We start from the raw sequence: 17,694 nt of genomic DNA on the forward strand, positions 1-17,694 counted from the left end.
GCATGCTATGACATTTTACACACGTCTCATTACTAAAGAGAAGCCGGCACATTAAGACCGTTAAGCAATCTTTAAAATACAGTTTTCATCTATGTACTGTTTTTACTCAGTCATTTGCAAAGGAAGTGACCTCACTAGTGTAAATGGGGAAATCAGTACCCATACATACAGGGCAACCTAACAATAGCTTTAGTGAAAACAAAACCGAGAGATTAAATTCTAGAGATACTGCTGCCTCTGACCACCTGTCCTCTCTTCTACAGGATTAGCAAGTGTCAAAAACATATTAGAACCAAACCAAGACTTCTTCTTGATGTTAGGAGGATTGAAAACGAGAGTTCCCAGAGGAATGCTTTTCCCCCCTGAGTGCCTCAGTGTCTGTGCTGTGTCTCCACCCTCCTGAAATCACAGTTGGGACTGGCCTTGGGACCTGGAAAGGAGGCTGGGGGGCTGGGGTTCACACACCTGCCTTAGTCAAGAGTGAATTCTCTACTCTCTCTCACACTTCCCAAGGAGAAGGGCAGACCGGATGGTGTTGGGGAGCAGGCACTGTCTGGCGAGTTACGATTTGGGTTCAAGTCCCAATTTGCCCCTCACTGGGTGACTTGGGCAAGTGCCTTCCCAGCTCTGAGGCTCAGCTATAGAATGACAAGATGGGGTGGATGGGAGGGTTTCAGGCGACTTCCTGACATCCCAGGGTTTCACAGAGATGCCCTGGGATAGCTGATGTGAGGGATGAGGGGGGCGTGTGCCGATAGCCAGGCTCTGAGCCCTCTTGGGCTTTGATCTGCTTTCCCCACTGTGTTTCCTCCTGAAGTTTCACTTAGGACCGTCTTCTTGTAGCCCCGCCTAACTCTCTCCTGCGGTAACCTAGGTCTTTGCTGCCAATCCAAAATTGACCCCAGGAGGAAACCACTGCGTACCCCATGAACCCTCGGGTTGCCCTTCTTGGTTCTTACTTTCCCCATTTTTAGAGTGAGAGGAATGCTAGCAGGTTGGAGCCATTTCTGTAGAAGAATACTAATAGAGGCACCCTCTGTGTACACTCAGCTTAGCACAGACTGCAGAGTGCCTCACCGGCCAGGGTCCTATTTGCCTTAAATGTCCTTGTGAGTCAAAAAAGGCAGAGGTTTTTTTTTTTTTTCTTTTTTTTTTTTTCCCCTTTAATCCCAAGCACAGGCTACAACTGAGCCTTTCTTTCGGAGACATGAACGTCGCCTCATTCACTGGTACAGGACTGGCTGTGCAGCGCAATTTAAATAATACCAACAGCAGCCGCTTATTCAGGGCTTGGCAAGGGCCAGGCTCTGTGCTCAGCCCTTTCTGTGTGTTGCCTCAGCTAATCCTCACAGCAGCCCTGAGAAGTGGGCTTTGTCGTGAGTCCCGTTTTATAGAGCCGGGCACTGAAGCTCAGCGAGAGCTGAGGTACTTGCCCGAGACCACACAACCAGCATGTGTGTCTGTCAGTCAGTCCATCGTCAGGCCTTGGGAAGATGCTGGTGGTGGCGCCAAAATGTTCAGATAGCAGGTTTCTTAGCAGCCTTACGCGTCATGCTGGGATGTTTTTGAGTCTTGACCCCAGAGTACAACTGTGCATTTGTTCTCACAAGTATCAACATCCCTTGATTGATTTGCAAAGCACTGGGTGTGCCATGCAGGGGAACATTGCATTGCTGGGTGCCCAGTACATCTTTGGAAAGGTCATGGTCCTTTGACATCAGCCTTGCATTCATCTATGAGGAGAAGTCTTCCGTATTTGACAGGTAGAGACATGAGACGCATAGTGGCAGTGACCACAGACATAGGACACCACCATTTTCATCACTTACCAAATGTCAGGCCATTTAACATGCAAGAGCTTATTTAATTCCCCAAGAGCCCTATTCATTTGTTTGCTCATCTCACCATGAGGGAGATGATATTAGCCCCATTTTACACATAGGGAAACTGAGGCCTAGAAAATTACACAGCCCTCTCAAGGACACACAGCAGAGCCAGGCTAGGGTCTAGGACTTCTCTTGTCAGAGGCCTGGTGGAGGTGGCCTCACAGTGCTGGCTTCATAGATGTGGTACCTGTGCAGTCACACGCTCAGAACAGCCCATATGAGGTTTAACACTCTGCTATTGCTTTCTTGACAGTCTTAATTTTTGAGCCAAGGTCCCACACTTTTCCCTGGGCTCCACAAACTTTGTAGCTGGTCCTACAGTAGCAGGACACTTCCTGGCCCTCAGTGGGAGGAGTGGAGCTCCTGGCTTTCCCCTCACCCCTTTTTCCTCTGCCCATCCTAGGCCCTGTTTGATACACAGAATGAACTACGCACACATATCCCAAACTTCACCTTCAACCTGGGCTACTCAGGGAAATTCTTCCACACAGGTAAGTGGGCCTGGCTCTGCCCCCACTAGCAGCTTCCCAAGGCGCTCACATCCACACCCTCAGAGCACTGTGCCACGGGGGCATCAGGTGGGCTGAGGGGCTGAATTAGGGGCTCGCTGGACCCCTGCGACACTTCTGAGCCGAGAGCCCACAGAGCAGACAGCCCCAGGCAGAGGACATTTGGGGACAGCAATAGCACGATGACAGCTCCCACTCGCATCTCCCTGACCTGTGGGCTGTGTTATCCTGGGGAGACATCTTCTCCCTCTCATCACCGTCTCATACCCACCTCTTACAATGATTTGTACTCTTTGCTTTAAAAAGTAACTGAATTTTAAGGAATTATAGAACTCTCTGCGTTTATTTTTAAGTTCTAAGGGTTGAGGTTGAGGGCCGCGGGCTGCCTGCTTGTTGCCTTCCCTCCTCTTTCGGGCTCTCACATTCCTCCCATGCTGCCCTTTGGGGACAGGGCCAGAGGAAACACCCCCAGGGGCTCCTGCCCTGAGCATTTCCTCCAGCTGCCTTCTGCTTGGGCTGCAGTAAGGACAGCCTCTCTTGAACTCCAGGCAAAACCTGATTAGTCTGCGATTCTGGGGGAGAAGTGTACAGTGTATAGCCCCAAAGCCACAGAAGAGGGAGACTGGGTGGTCTGTCTGCACTTTTGATATTCTCAGTCCTTAGCATAGCAGAGATCGTTGTCGTAATATGCATGAGACAGAGAATTAAACATTTGGCAGATATACAAAGCTTCTACAGATCAATAAGTAAAAGACGAATGACTCGATAGAAAAATAGGAATAGGATTGGAGCAGACATGTCAGAGCTGGAAGAAGCCCTTGGGATCATTGCCTCGGAACCCTGCGTTGCACCAAGAGAAGGACTTGGCCAAGGTCACAAATTGCATCAGAGCCGCAGTCTAGACTGGGGCTCCGTCTGCTCCTGTGCTGTAGCTCAGACACCTGTTCCAAGCAGCTCCCATGGCCGTGTGCTCCCTTCCCTGTGCACCAGCCCAGCTTGGAGGACGTCATGGCGGGGGCGCCAGGCTGAGCTGCCTCTGCTTGGGCTGCAGGTACTGATGCTGAGGACGCTGGGGACGACCTGCTGCTGTCGTACGTGAAGGAGTTCTGGTGGTTCCCCCACATGTGGAGCCACATGCAGCCCCACCTTTTCCACAACCAGTCTGTGCTGGCCGAGCAGATGGCCCTGAACAAGAAGTTCGCTGTCGTGAGTAAGATTGCCTACGGGGCAGAGCCGGGCGGGCGAGGGGCTGGGCTGGGGGTCCGACCGCGGGCCTCTGGCTGCTTTCACAGTTCAGTCTGACAGAGTCTGTTAACATCTTTGTAACGCATTGAATCCTCACAGAGACCCCAAAAGGCAGGTGTTGCTAGCCTAGCTTTTGGACAAGACACCGGAGCTCAGGGAGGCCACATCAGCTAATGAGAGGCCAGCCGGCACTTACACGTGGGCCTGTTTTCTCTTGGAGCCCAAGCTCTTCTCTTCGGGCTAGACTGGGCGCTCCAGACAGCTAGAGGGGGTGCTTAGCTCCTGGAGAATGAGGCCTGGTGCTGCCTCAGCCTAGGCCCACCAGCCATTAGAGGCCCCAAAAGGCAGGAAGAGCCCTGTCTTGCTCCTCACTCTTGGGTGCTGGAGGGCATGACACTGGGCCAAGAGTTAGAGTCCCAGCTCAGCCTGTCTGTCACATGGAGACTGGGTATGTCCCCTTCCCTCCAGGGCCTCAGCTGCCCGCGGTCTGTACCCCGAGGGCCTGGACCCACGGCCCTGCCCATCTAGCCTCTGATTTCTCTCTCCCGTTGTTCAAAGGGGAAATGAGGCTCAGCGGGGAAGGAGCCCCGTGCTCACCCTGCGCTGGCCCTCCTCTCCCCAGGAGCACGGCATCCCCACGGACATGGGGTATGCGGTGGCGCCCCACCACTCGGGCGTGTACCCTGTGCACGTGCAGCTGTACGAGGCCTGGAAGCAGGTGTGGAACATCCACGTGACCAGCACGGAGGAGTACCCCCACCTGAAGCCGGCCCGCTACCGCCGTGGCTTCATCCACAACGGCATCATGGTGAGTGGGCCCCGGCAGACGGGACCCGGCTGTGCATGTGCTGTCCTGGGAAGCGTGGCTTTGGTGAGCTGGTGAAGGGTTTCAGGCCAGTGGCTGCCGCCCCCTCTGGCATCTGAAGCTCTCCATCCCCCGGAAGGTGGGCTGCCAGTCTGCTCCTTTCATGAGCTCCTAACCTTACCTTTCATGTTAGGGGACCAGGGGTGAACATTCTTCAAAGGGACCTCTCGTGAGGCCTTGGGACTGGCCTCTGTCTTATTCATTTGTTTGCTCATTTAAAATTCTTTCATGAGCTTTTCATGAGCTTCTACTTTGTTCCCTTTTCTAGGCAGTGGGGATACAGAAGTGCACAAACCCAATGAAAGTCCCTGCCCTTGTAGGCCTGACATTCTAGTGGCAGGAGACAGACAGTGAGCTCATAAACATGTAGAGTATATAATGGTCAGATGGTGGTAAGTGCTGTGGAGAAAAATCAGGCAGGACAGGGACGTAGGGAGTGCTGGGGAGAGGAGAAGAGAAGCTGGTTTAAATAAGGTGGTTAGAGAGCGCCTTCCTGGGAATGAACAGGCTGCTGTCTGAGGAAGAATGTTCAAGGCAGAGAAAGCAACAGGTGCACAGGCCCTGAAGCAGGTTTGTGTGCGGTGTGTTTGAGGACCAACGAGGAGGCCAGTATGGCTGAAGGGGAGCAAGCGAGGGGGAGGGGGTAAGAAATGAGGTCAGAGGGGTGATGGCCCTTATGGGTAGGGCCATGTGAGGCCATTGGATGCACTTTAGCTTTTAGTCTGAGATGGCAAGGTTTTGAATGGGGTGCTATTAGCATCTGACTCATATTTTAAAAGGATTTCCATCTTTCTGGCTGCTGTGTGGAGCAGAGACTGTTGGAGACAAAGTGGGAAGCAGCAGACCAGTTAGGAGGCTATTGTAGTCTTCCAGACAAGAGATGGTGGTGGCTTGGACCAGGATGCAATGTTGGGACGTGATCAGACTCTGGACTTATTTGGAAGTTAGAGCCAGCAGGATCTGCTGACGAGTTGGATGTAGGGGGTGGGAGACAGAGATGAGTCAAGGATGATTAGAGGATTTTTGGCCTGAGCCCCTGGCAGGATGACTTGTCAGCACAGATGGGGCAGCTATGGGAAGGCCAGGTTCATGCATCCATCTATCCATCCACCCATCCATCCATCCATACATATACCAAATTCTTCAGTACCAGGCACTCATGTTAACTCCAGGATGAGGTGGTGACAAGACAGGCAAGTTCTCTGCTGTCTTGGAGCCCAGAGTTTCACAAGGAGAGACAGATAATAAACAGTTAAACCAACGCAGGACCAATACCAGGCAGGTTCTCATGCTGCGAGAGGAGTAGCAGAGCGTGCCTGGGAGAGCTGCTCTAGAGAGGGTCAGGGTCCCTCGCCGGGTGGACAGTCCACGTCTCCAGAAACATTCTCACTCGCCGCTTTCTGTTACTTTTGGGTCTGCTCATCTCGTACAGAGAAGTAGCCAGGGCCAGTGGGCTCACCTGGGGATGTGTCGCAGACTGCAGAAGGTCTTGGCAGCAGAAGACTCTCAAGGGTGTGAGGGGCTGTGCGGTCACACGGGAGGCTGCCTTTCCCAGGAGACACCCTGGCTGTTCTGAGGAAAGGTCCTTGCACCACCATGCATGCCTGGAGACACCACGGCTCCTGTCTTCCCCCATCCCCAGGTCCTCCCACGGCAGACCTGCGGCCTCTTCACGCACACCATCTTCTACAACGAGTACCCTGGTGGCTCCGGCGAGCTGGACAAGATCATCAACGGGGGCGAGCTCTTCCTCACCGTCCTCCTCAATCCTGTGAGTGGCCCACAGTCCTCGCTGGTGGTGAGGCGGGGCGGCCAGCCAGCCTGTGTGTCCCGGGGCAGGCCTCCCTGGGAAGTAGGAGGAGGGCATAGAGCAGGTGTGAGGGCTGGGAATTGGGAAACCCACTGTGCAGCCCTGGCTCTGTGCCAGCCATGCTGCGTAACCCTGGGCAGAGCATCCGAGCCGTCTTTTAGTTCCCTTTCTTAATCTTGTACTTTAGTACAATAGTGTTAGCATTTTTGTCCATGTTCTCTTTCCAGTCTTTGTGTGTGTGTATGACTATGTAAATATACGTTAATGTACAGAAACTATTAATATATATAATTATAAATATAATATATGTATTTTAAGCTGTTCACCTGAGCTTTCTGAGTCTCTCTTTCCTTATCTATAAAATGGAAGTAATCACTCATGTTTTAATATAGATATCAAGATATTAAACGGATATCAAGTGGTGGTATTATTTAGCTTTGTGGGATAACCGAGTACTCCTCATCTTCTATGCACCCCCAGCCCCAGAAAAATACAACAGAGCACCCAAATAACTGCACAGTAGATCAGCCTCCCATTTCAGGGCCGTGATAGTTGGTGGTCAGTCAGACCTGCATTCATCTGGCTGTGCCCGGCCCAAGGTCACACAGTGAGTTTGTTGATGACCTCGGTGAACCTGTAAGCTGAAGCAAGACCAGAGGGTCAGAAGTGGGGCGAAGGTGTCTCAGAGGCTGACCAACCTGTTTCCCACCTCCCTCCCCTGGAGCAGATCAGCATCTTCATGACGCACCTGTCCAACTATGGGAATGACCGCCTGGGCCTGTACACCTTCAAGCACCTGGTGCGCTTTCTGCACTCCTGGACCAACCTCCGGCTGCAGACACTGCCCCCTGTTCAGCTGGCCCAGAAGTACTTCCAGATCTTCTCTGAGGAGAAGGACCCACTCTGGCAGGTGGGTGGGTGAAATGGGGGCCTGGAGGCCTCGTTGCAGGGATGGAATGCCCACGGCTCACAGGCGCATGCTCCAGACATGGGCTCAGGGTCTCAGCCCTCATGCCCTCTGAGTCTCTCGAGTGGAAACTCAGGTTCACACTTGCTGACCAGTGTGGGCACACTCGCTTGTTCTCGTGTGCACATGTGTACACACCTCCCTCCCAGACCTGCAGGCATGTACTCTCATACATAGCCTCTGTTAAAACCTCAGTACAGAACTGTTAAGTGAACGTGGTGTAGATGAAGTGTAGAAAGCAGCTGCCTGGACTGGTTACCCTCAGAGAGCCTTTATGCCCTTCTCATTCCAGCAGGCCCTGAGCCATGGGGGAGGGGGCTAATGGGAGAGTTTTGGGGAACAGTTCTTAGGGAAGTTTGCCACTGGGGCTGTCAGAAACTGGAAGCAGAAGCTGGAATTGATGGCAATCTCATAGTTTAAACCAGAGGTCCACAAACCATGGCTCGTGGGCCAAATCTGGCCTGCAGTTTGTTTTTGTAAATAAAGTTTTATTGAAGCCCAGCCATGCTCATTCTTGTATGGACTGTCTGCGGCTGCAACAACAGAGTTAAGTAGTTGCGACAGAGACCGGAGAGTACCCATGCCTAAAATATTTACTAAAAATTTGAAAAGATTTACTAAACTTTACAGAAAAAGTTTTCTGACCCTCTGGTTCAGACACAGCCCAGCCAGTTAATTTCAATAAGCACTCGTGAGCTCCTGTTACGGGCCAGGCCCTGGGCTATTTTGCTAGGATTGACCAGAAATGGCCCCTGCCTGCCAGCGCCCAGTGTCCCGAGATGGGGATGTGACAAGGACACATACAGGAAAGTCTGTCAGTCAGGGCTATAAGAGCTACATGTCAATGTGCAATGGGAGTCCACTCCCTGGGTTCTTGGGCCCCCCCCCTAACATCCTGTCCACTGTTGTTTTAGGACCCTTGTGAGGACAAACGCCACAAAGACATCTGGTCCAAGGAGAAGACATGTGACCGCTTCCCAAAGCTCCTCATCATTGGTCCCCAGAAAACAGGCAGGTCTTTCCACTCTTGACCAGCCTCCCCCAACCCCTGCTGTCTTAGCCACAGAATTCTGGGGACACCTTACCCTGGTCCCACTCCCTAATAATCTGCCCCCTCTTTCCCAGGAACTAGAAATGAAGTTGGGGTGAACATGAGTTGCCTATCAGTGTGGAAATGGGAACTGGGTGGAGGGTGGGAATGGAATTCTTCATTCTGTCCTGAACCATAGCCTCGGGGAGCTCTCCCTGTGTTCTCCTGGGAGCCTCCGAGTCGAGGCAGAGAAGCCCAGATCAGCTACTCTGCAAGTTTGAGCAGTGCCAGGCAAAAAGAGGACTACGATCAATTAGTCTTGTCTGCCAGACGTGCAGGAAAGAGCAGTGATGAGATGATTGCTAAGTATTTGCCATCCACGGTCTACAAGGCACTAATGGGTACTCCCATTTTATAGCAAAAAACTCGAGGCACAGAGAAGTTAAATGACTTCCTCTAACACATTCAGTTAGGAAATGGCAGACCTCAGTCTGGAACCCTGGTCTGAGTAACCCTAAAACTTACACTCTTACGCACCAAACTCTATGGTCTCCTTCCCTGCTGGGACCTGTCATGGTGTATCAACCATGAACTCACACGAAAGAAAGGAATGAACTCTCTGAAGGAGGAGGGGGTATGAGTAAGGGAAGGGCACCCAGAAGAAGAGGCAGATTTCTTAGCCTTTCAAGAATTTCGCATAAACAGACTGGAGGGTCTGGAGCTCCATTTTCTTTGATCTCCTCCCGAGTGTCAGAGAGGACAGAGGCCCAAAGCTAGAGGGGCCCAGCAGAAACCATCGAGCTCTAGGACTTTCAGGTGACAGTAATCAGTTGGATGTAGCTGCTGGACTACAGTGGGAAGAAGGATTCTGAGGCTAAGGCCTTATTTAGTGGGGAAGAATGCTGTGATGGATTAGCGATGTCTGCAATGGGTACAGGAGTTGGGTGCTCACATGCCTGCCATGTATTTCCTTCATTGTATAGATGTGGAAACTACGTCCCAGAGAAGGGAAGGGACTTTCCAGGATCTCGCAGTGAGAAATGGGAGCTAGGATCAGAAGCTAGGATTTTAGGCTCCATCTTTATGTTGGGGGCTGGGCCCTAGTCTCAGCCGCCTTCTGTCTCCATAGGTACGACCGCCCTCTACCTGTTCCTGGGCATGCATCCGGACCTCAGCAGCAACTACCCCAGCTCAGAAACCTTTGAGGAGATCCAGTTTTTTAACGGCCACAACTATCACAAAGGCATCGACTGGTGAGTGGACCTTTCTGTCCACAGCGGAACAGCAAGGCTGTCATAGAGCCTGCCCAAGAGAAGGTCTGCTGTGGCCACAGCAGGAAGCAGCTGGCGCTTGCTGACATGCAGCTAAAGTTCCTGTAAACAGGGACAAAGTGCAGTGACCCTGGAGTCATGGTGTTGGAGCCTTGTCACAGATGGGACACTCGATGAGGAAGCCCTTTGCCCCTTTGCATTATTGCCCCGGTTCAGAGGCTGCCCCTCCCTTGGTTGCACAGAAACACCCTGATTCCCAGAGGAGGACAGGGATTCGCCAGAGGTCCTGAGAGCGAGGGACAGAGTAGGGGCTAAAATCCAAGTCTTCTGACCCAAGAGCTGGCTCTCCCTACTGTGTTTTGCTGACAAAGGAGCAGGAGGTCTTCTTTGGGCCCTTCAGAGGCAGCTAGCTTTCAAGGAGTCGCCTGGGGAGGTGGTTTACATTGTAGCTTCCCACCAGAACCTGTCACCAGAGGTTACCTTGGGATGTGGGGGTCGCATGGGGATGATTTTATGCTCCAATTTTTCAATTTGCATCATTCTCTACTGCTTTCTTACATATTAGGCATTTTTCTGTGTGTATTTTTTTTTCTCTCTCTCTGTCTCTGTCTCTGTCTCTCTCTCTCTCTTTAATAGACTGAAAACATAGACTTGATTGGAAGTCTTTTTTTTTTAAATTGGGGAATATTGGGGAACAGTGTGTTTCTCCAGGGCCCATCAGCCCCAAGTCGTTGTCCTTCAATTTTGTTGTGGAGGGTGCAGCTCAGCTCCAAGTCCAGTTGGAGTTTTCAATCTTTAGTTGAAGGGGCACAGCCCACCATCCCATGTGGGACTTGAACCTGCAACCTTGTTGTTGAGAGCTCATGCTCTAACCAACTGAGCCATCCAGCCGCCCCTGCGGAAGTTCAGCGGCGGCTTGTTATCTTCAATTTCATTGTGGAGGGCGCAGCTCACTGGCCCAGGTGGCAATCGAACCGGCAACTCTGTTGTTCAGAGCTCGCACTCTAACCAACTGAGCCATCTGGCTGCCCCTCTCTCTCTCTTTTGTCTGTCTATTGTCTCTCTGTCTGTCTGCCTATCTACCTACGTTCCTCCCTCCTTTCCTGTCTGTCTGTCTATATCTCTATTATGTCCACCACCTCTTATCTAAAACCCATTGTAGCCAGATGTATTATGGGAAGTCAGCATTTTTCAGATTGTAGAGAGGTAATGTATTGTGACACCATATATTTAGCAACATCTTCAGCAGGGTCTGGGGCAGCACCCCATTAGCAAATACATCAATATGTCTGTAGCAAAGTATGTGAATATTTACACTAAGTAAAATTCCTAAGTCAGATTTTGCTGCCAAGTGGCTTTGCTACACACTTAGGGAAAAAAGCTTCTGTCTTCAGAGCTTTCTCAATTTAGGTATTACAATGGATTGTGGATAGATAGATGCATTTTATAAAGAAAATTCAGAAAGATGACAGAGAGAGAGAGAGAGAGAGAGAGAGAGAGAGAGAGAGAGAGAGAGAGAAGAAATTCCTCAGCTCCATGCCCAAGATTTTGATTTTGTAGGGAGGTGTAGGGTAGGTGCCCCTGTCTCACAAGCCCCCAAGTGGTTCTGATAAAGGGGCCCCTGGAACCCCCCTGGAGAGCCCCTGTCTCACAGGACAGAGTAGGGATCCTATACCTTAACTAGGGTGGACCTTGTAGGCTTTGGTTCCCACGAACCCCCGAAGTTGTACCTCTATTTTGCATGAGTAGGAGTCCCTGGGGGTAGAGGGAATCTGGTGTGTTATCTGAGGGGTCCTCAATCTAGAAGTGGTCCCAAAGGACTGGTATGGATGGTCCCCCCCTAGGATATGGGAGGTTCGTGTCGAAAGCTGGCTCAGATTGCCCCCTAGAGGCAGTGAGAATTAGAGCCTGGTGAGTTTCACGCTGGGAGCATTGGTTTAGGATAGATAGAAAGACACATGCCCCCCAAGTCTTCACACCTGTAAGTCTTCAGATCCTCCTGACCCCCAGGTCTCCCATGAAAAAGGATGAATTCTAAAAAGGGCGTCTGCGAAGTGGCTATTTGTGTAGAATCCTTGCCAGAAGCGAGTCCTTATTTGTCTGGGACTGATCTGCTGCGCTTGCTTTCAGAAGTTCTACCCCCAGCAACCCTTGCCCTCTCATGCTGCATCCCTCAGGCCCCTTCCTCAGGAATCTTGTCTGTGAGCCTCCTCTCTGGGTTTCCTGCAGGTACATGGAATTCTTCCCCATCCCCTCCAACACCACCTCCGACTTCTACTTTGAAAAAAGCGCCAACTACTTTGATTCGGAAGTGGCGCCCCGGCGAGCAGCTGCCCTGTTGCCTAAGGCCAAGGTCCTAACCATCCTCATCAACCCAGCGGACCGGGCCTATTCCTGGTACCAGGTGAGCTGGGCTGGGGCAGGGCCCCCGGGGTGCGGGGCTCCATCTACCACTTGGCTACTCAACCATTCATTCCACAGATATCTACTAAACACCTACTATGTGCCAGCCCCAAGCTAGGCTCCTGGGATGGTAGGTAAGAATAGAGTCCCACCTCTATAGCACTTCTAGCCTGGTGGGGAGACAGGCAAAAGTCCATGGTGAATCCCAGCCAACAGTTCCTTGCCCACCCTCCTAGCTTTGCCTGGGGTCCTGCCACTCATTCTGACATCAGTGAGTGGTGGAGGCTGGTTCCACTTGGACAAAGCTTGCATTTGGTGAACAGTGGTCTGGGCTGACACTGACTCTGGCGATGGGCGGCGGGGGTGGGAATTCAGAGAAGGACAAGACATAAGCCCTGCCATTCTTAGGGGAGCACGCACAGCCTGATGAGAAGGAAGTTGCCTGGACTGTATCCATGCCACACAGTGTATGGCTCCCAGTCCCTACTGGGCTAAGTAAGAACTAGAACTTTCTTTAATTTTGATGACCTGGCAGTGTCTTCTAAGCACCCTTCTCCTGGGCTTGCAGGAATGCTTAGGCTCAGGTCTTTCGGGGGGTTTCTTCCCCTGCCTGCCACATGCTGGGGTGTTGGGGATACCTGGCCTACTGGCTAGTCCAGGAAGGCCTGGTCAGGCCACTTTTGACAGCTCCCTGACACCCTATGAACCTGTTCACTGGGGTGCTGTCTCCCCCCTGGGGCCTCATTGTATCCACAGTGCTGGCCGGGGGCCGGGTACAGACCCCCTTTGCTCTCTTCTCCCAAGTCCTCTCCCCTCCCTGAGCTGTATGTGATCCTTAGTGGGAATATGGGTGCTGGTGAGTGTTACCCCATGGTCAGCAGGTTCCTGAGCTCTGGACTGTGGGCATTCTGCGGATGCCGACAGCCCATGGCATTATGTTAGGTGGTTCAAACCTGGGGTTTTCCCCTTTCCAATTCTTTCCCAGTCCTGTTCTAGTTTGCTTGGGCCACCGTAACCAGGTGGCTTCTACAACAGACTTTTATTTCTCACAGTTCTGGAGGCTAGAAGAGCAGGCTCAAGCTGCTGTCAGTACAGTTCCTGGTGAGAGTGCTTCCTGGTATTCAGACAATTGCCTTTTCACTGTGTCCTCACATGGCAGAGAGACAGCGAGAGAGAGCCAGTGTACTCTCTGGTGTCTCTTCTTAGAAGGACGCTAATCCCATCACACGGCCCTACTCTCATGACCTCACCTAAACCTCATTACCTCCCCAAGACCCCATCTCAAATGTCATCGCATTGCGGGGGATAGGGCTTCAACATGTGAATTTGCAACACAGACTGGCACTTACTCATTTGGGGAGGGCATTCTCAGTGCACTTGCATTGGCTTCTGAATGCATGGGATTATCAGCCATTGACAATATTTTTCCTGAAATTATAGTTAAGTCATAATCTAATGCTGAGAAACCCTTTTGGGAATTGGGGCTGTTCATTATTGGTTTACAGCACCTTCTGATTTCTGTAAAGGAGAAATTCTTAATTTGACATAATGACACTTAAGTCCTTTCTAACACTGCTAAACTGGTTTCTTTTTTTTAATTTATTGGGGTGACAATTGTTAGTAAAATTACATAGATTTCAGGTGTACAATTCTGTATTACATCATCTATAAATCCCATTGTGTGTTCACCACCCAGAGTCAGTTCTCCTTCCATCACCATATATTTGACTAAACTCTGTTTTCAACAAAGAGAGCGCAAGCTTTGGGTTCAGGCCTGTAGCAAACGTTTGTCTCTGGCTGGCGTTTGAGAACATTGTTTTATTTGTATTGTATTTATGAACAATTACCTTCTATATGTGACAACTATTCTAGTTTTCCATTTATGGAGGTGATAGTTTCATTTTGAAATAAATTTATGTGAAATAAGAAAGAGGGGTCAATGTACAGAAAAGTAGGTCGACATTGGCACATACACTCTTATAAAGCACCAAACCCTACGGTTTGTGGATATTACAGAAATCACAGAGATGGTGTGAGGATGACCAACATTTGGAAACGCTGATCTTGCCCAACTAACATCTTGCAAGATGGGGAACCTAGGCTCAGAGGGGCCAGTGACTTCCCTGAGGTGAGACGGTAATGTGAGACAGAGCCAGGACTCCTTATTTCAGCCCAGGGCTTTCTGGCCACCTCATGGCTGCTGTCCCACAAAAGCGTCTTCCTTTGTGCCCTCCGAGTGACATGCTGACCCTCTCCCCTTGCCCGCAGCACCAGCGAGCCCATGACGACCCAGTGGCCCTGAAGTACACCTTCCACGAGGTGATCACAGCTGGGCCTGATGCTTCCTTGAAGCTGCGTGCTCTCCAGAACCGCTGCCTGGTTCCAGGCTGGTACGCCATCCACATTGAGCACTGGCTCAGCGCCTTTCACGCCAACCAGGTAGCTACCTGTCCCTGACCCTTTGGAGGGCAATCGCAGTACTGCCTTGCTGCAGTTAGCAAAGAGGCTCAAAGTCTCTTTCACTAGTCACGGGGCTGGAAATGCTGTCGCTGGAGAGTTAGGCCTTTGAAGTCTTCAAAGGTTTCAATCTAATTTATTCCAGGGTTGATGTGTGAGAATTCCCCAAGCCCTTGTCTCATCACAACAGGCTCTGTGTCCCTAAGGGGACCCAGAAAGCTCTTGGGTAGGACCCTGCAAAGGGGTGGTGGTGGAGGGAGAGCTTGGCTGGAGAGATAGGCAGCGCCAGACTGCACAAGGAGTTTTAGGAAAACTTTGAAGATTTAGGCAGGAGAGTGACCAGAAGGCTGGGGAGAGGCCAGAGAGGGATGTTGTTGAGGTAGGAGGATTAGGCAGGGTTTGGTGACAGCTTGAACTCTAGGAAAGGATGACAGCAGTCAGGGGAAGCTGGCAGAGAGCAGGCAGTTAGGCAGCAGAGGGCTGAGATTTGAGGTCACCTGCCGTTCAAAAGTGCAGGAGGAAGCAGATTCCACAGAGTGCAGGGACCCCCCTTTGTCACTTGGCTGCTGACCAAGAAGACGGGGGACTGCTTGCCACTGGAGTGAAAACAGGTTCAGACCACCCTTCTCTCTTTTCTTTTTCCCCAGATTCTAGTCTTGGATGGCAAATTGCTGCGAACAGAACCTGCCAAAGTGATGGACACAGTGCAAAAATTCCTTGGGGTGACCAACACCATTGACTACCACAAAACCTTGGCGTGAGTGTCGTATTGGCCTTTCAAGAGGGGGATTTTCTGAGCAGGCACCTGGGCCAAAAAGCCAAAGTCTTGGATGATTATAGGAGAGACATGGGCTAATTAGCATCAGCAAGTGTGAGAAAGTATGCATGTCCCTGATGGCAGTTTAGCAGAAAAGCTAATATTAATATGACTTGAGTCATATTTATAAAGGTATCAACTGAAGAAAAAGGGAGATGATGAATCTGTTCTACTCTGGTCAGTCCCACTCCTGGAGTGCTTGTTTTCAGTCTGGGCTGAATACTTTCGGAGTGTTTTATTTTAAAGTAAGTTAAACCAACAGTGAGAAGCCCCAATTCCCACAAGGGTTTCTTAGCATTAGATTATGACTTAACTATAATTTCAGGAAAAATATTGTCAATGGCTGATAATCCCATGCATTCAGAAGCCAATGCAAGTGCACTGAGAATGCCCTCCCCAAATGAGTAAGTGCCAGCCTGTGCTGCAGCAACTTAGGGCTGGGGAAAGGCTGTCTCCCAGGGCTATGTCACAGCCAAGTGACACACTCAGCTCAAGAGAAGGAAGAATAAGGCCCGCTTTCCTGACTACCTTCTTAGGAAAGCCTTGCAGCGAGAATGGTCCCTTCTCACTGTCTTGGCAGTTGAAGGTGGGAAAGGGAATTGGGTCCTTCACTTGGAGGCAGAAGGGAGCAGCAGCTGAGGGTGTGGGCTGTGGCATCAGAGATGCCTAGGTTAGGCGCCCAGAGCCATGACTTCTTTGGCCGTGTGACCTTGGACAAATGTCTTAACTCCTTCAAGCCTCCCTTTCCTCATCTGGAAGTTGGGGAGAAAGGTAATGATTCCTACCTCCCGAGGGTCACTGTGTTGAATGAAAGCATGCATGTGGCTCTCTTAGCTCAGAGCCTGGCATGTACTAATGCTGTCTAAACAGTAGCTGCTGTCATCGTCATCATCTGTACCTACCTGTGGCCCATTCAGACACCCGTTTCCCTCACCTGCCAAATGTGAATTCTGTTTTCCTACCATTCTCATGCCCAATAGTCCCCTAAGGGTTCCTGATCTGGGGCTGAATTCTGATGCCAACATTCCTTCCCTCCCCATGACAGCTTCAAATCTCATCGCCCAAAAATGCCCTTGAAGGCCCAGCATGATTTTGAATCCCAAAAGCAGTTCTCTGTCATTTCTGAAAGTTACTCCAAAGCACAAAACTTTCCAGTGATTGACATGCTTACGTGCAACTGCAGATACTGCATTTCTTAATAAAAATAACAATGTATTAAAAACCAAAAGAACTTCACTAAACTTCCCCCCCCAATTGGGTTCTTGGGTAAAAAAAAAAAAAATTTGTTGCTCACCCCTGAGTTGGAGAATGCTCAGAAGAGGTTCCCGGAACCATGAAGGCGGGAAGTGTCATGGATTGCCTTAGGAACTGGGGCTGCCAGCCAGGAGAAGACGTGGCTCAGGGCATGTGAACCTCCCACTGCTGGGAAGAAGGGGCAGGCGGGTCTAGGGGAGGCCAGGGACAAAACACGGGCCAACACATGCAAATATCAGCCCACGCCGTCTGTGTGTTCCAGAGTGTGCATAGGGGAGAGGATTCTGTAGTCCCCTAGGCTCTGCCATTCCTGGGGTCTGTGAACCCTGCCTTAAAGTGAGAAGGAAGTGGGCTGGGCCAGCTCCCACCCACAGGCTTTCCCCACCTCCACAGGTTTGATCCAAAGAAAGGATTTTGGTGCCAACTGCTCGAAGGAGGAAAAACCAAGTGTCTGGGCAAAAGCAAAGGCCGAAAATACCCAGAGATGGACTTGGATGTAAGTGGTGGACATGCTGCCTGTGGCAGCTGGATAAATTATCCCTGTACTAGAGGCAAGCTTCTCTCACCTTTACCTTACACCCAGCACAGTAGTGACCTTGGTACTTTTTGGACAGTGTTCTTAAGAGGAGGCCATGTGGGCTGGGATATGGTGAGTCAGAACTGACTCAGTCAAATGAATATTCATTACCCTCTACTGAGGGCTGAATGCTGGGGGGCTTCGAGGATGAATCAGACTTGTTCTTTGCCTTCAAGCCACTCCTAGTCTAGGAGGGAAATGAGTCACACACACACCAATAAGGAGAGTATAAGGCAGGAAGTGCTTCGTGTAGTAGGAAAAGTGTGCACCCAAGTGCCATGGGAATTGAGAACAAGAAGATGCCACTTGAAGCTGGGAGAGGAAAACAGGTTTCCCAAAGTAGGGGAGAGGTCTCTGGAGTTGGGCCTGGAAGGATGGGGCATATTTGCAAGAGAGAAGGGCGTGTACAGAGTATATAGGGTAAGGGTCACACACTGACTTTTATTATGTTTGCCTTCTCCCGTTCACCCTGGTTTTGATTAATTCTCTCTCTTTTCTGTCTATCACAAGAATTTTGACCTTGTGTGCTGTATTTTGGTACTCTTACTATGTAGGAGCTTTCTTTTGGAGGCTACCATTTTGAAGAAGACTGTGAATAAATTA

General features: G+C 50.7%; 1 protein-coding gene across 6 annotated transcripts in view; it reads left to right on the top strand.

The window, feature by feature from the left end:
- Nucleotides 1–17,694, top strand: part of NDST1 (N-deacetylase and N-sulfotransferase 1) — a 59,079-nt gene that overhangs the window by 36,229 nt on the left and 5,156 nt on the right. For all 6 annotated transcript variants that reach the window (XM_088798734.1, XM_019734326.3, XM_019734328.3 and 3 more), the window contains 11 exons: nucleotides 2,290–2,377; nucleotides 3,447–3,601; nucleotides 4,263–4,448; nucleotides 6,148–6,276; nucleotides 7,043–7,225; nucleotides 8,197–8,293; nucleotides 9,442–9,565; nucleotides 11,813–11,987; nucleotides 14,255–14,425; nucleotides 15,091–15,200; nucleotides 16,908–17,010. In XM_088798734.1, the coding sequence (XP_088654860.1) occupies nucleotides 2,290–2,377; nucleotides 3,447–3,601; nucleotides 4,263–4,448; nucleotides 6,148–6,276; nucleotides 7,043–7,225; nucleotides 8,197–8,293; nucleotides 9,442–9,565; nucleotides 11,813–11,987; nucleotides 14,255–14,425; nucleotides 15,091–15,200; nucleotides 16,908–17,010 (1,521 nt within the window). The remainder of the gene's footprint in view (nucleotides 1–2,289; nucleotides 2,378–3,446; nucleotides 3,602–4,262; nucleotides 4,449–6,147; nucleotides 6,277–7,042; nucleotides 7,226–8,196; nucleotides 8,294–9,441; nucleotides 9,566–11,812; nucleotides 11,988–14,254; nucleotides 14,426–15,090; nucleotides 15,201–16,907; nucleotides 17,011–17,694) is intronic.

Source organism: Rhinolophus sinicus, chromosome 5 (assembly GCF_057876585.1).
Source record: "Rhinolophus sinicus isolate RSI-liver-muscle chromosome 5, RSI-T2T, whole genome shotgun sequence".
In the NCBI taxonomy this organism is placed as follows: domain Eukaryota; kingdom Metazoa; phylum Chordata; class Mammalia; order Chiroptera; family Rhinolophidae; genus Rhinolophus; species Rhinolophus sinicus.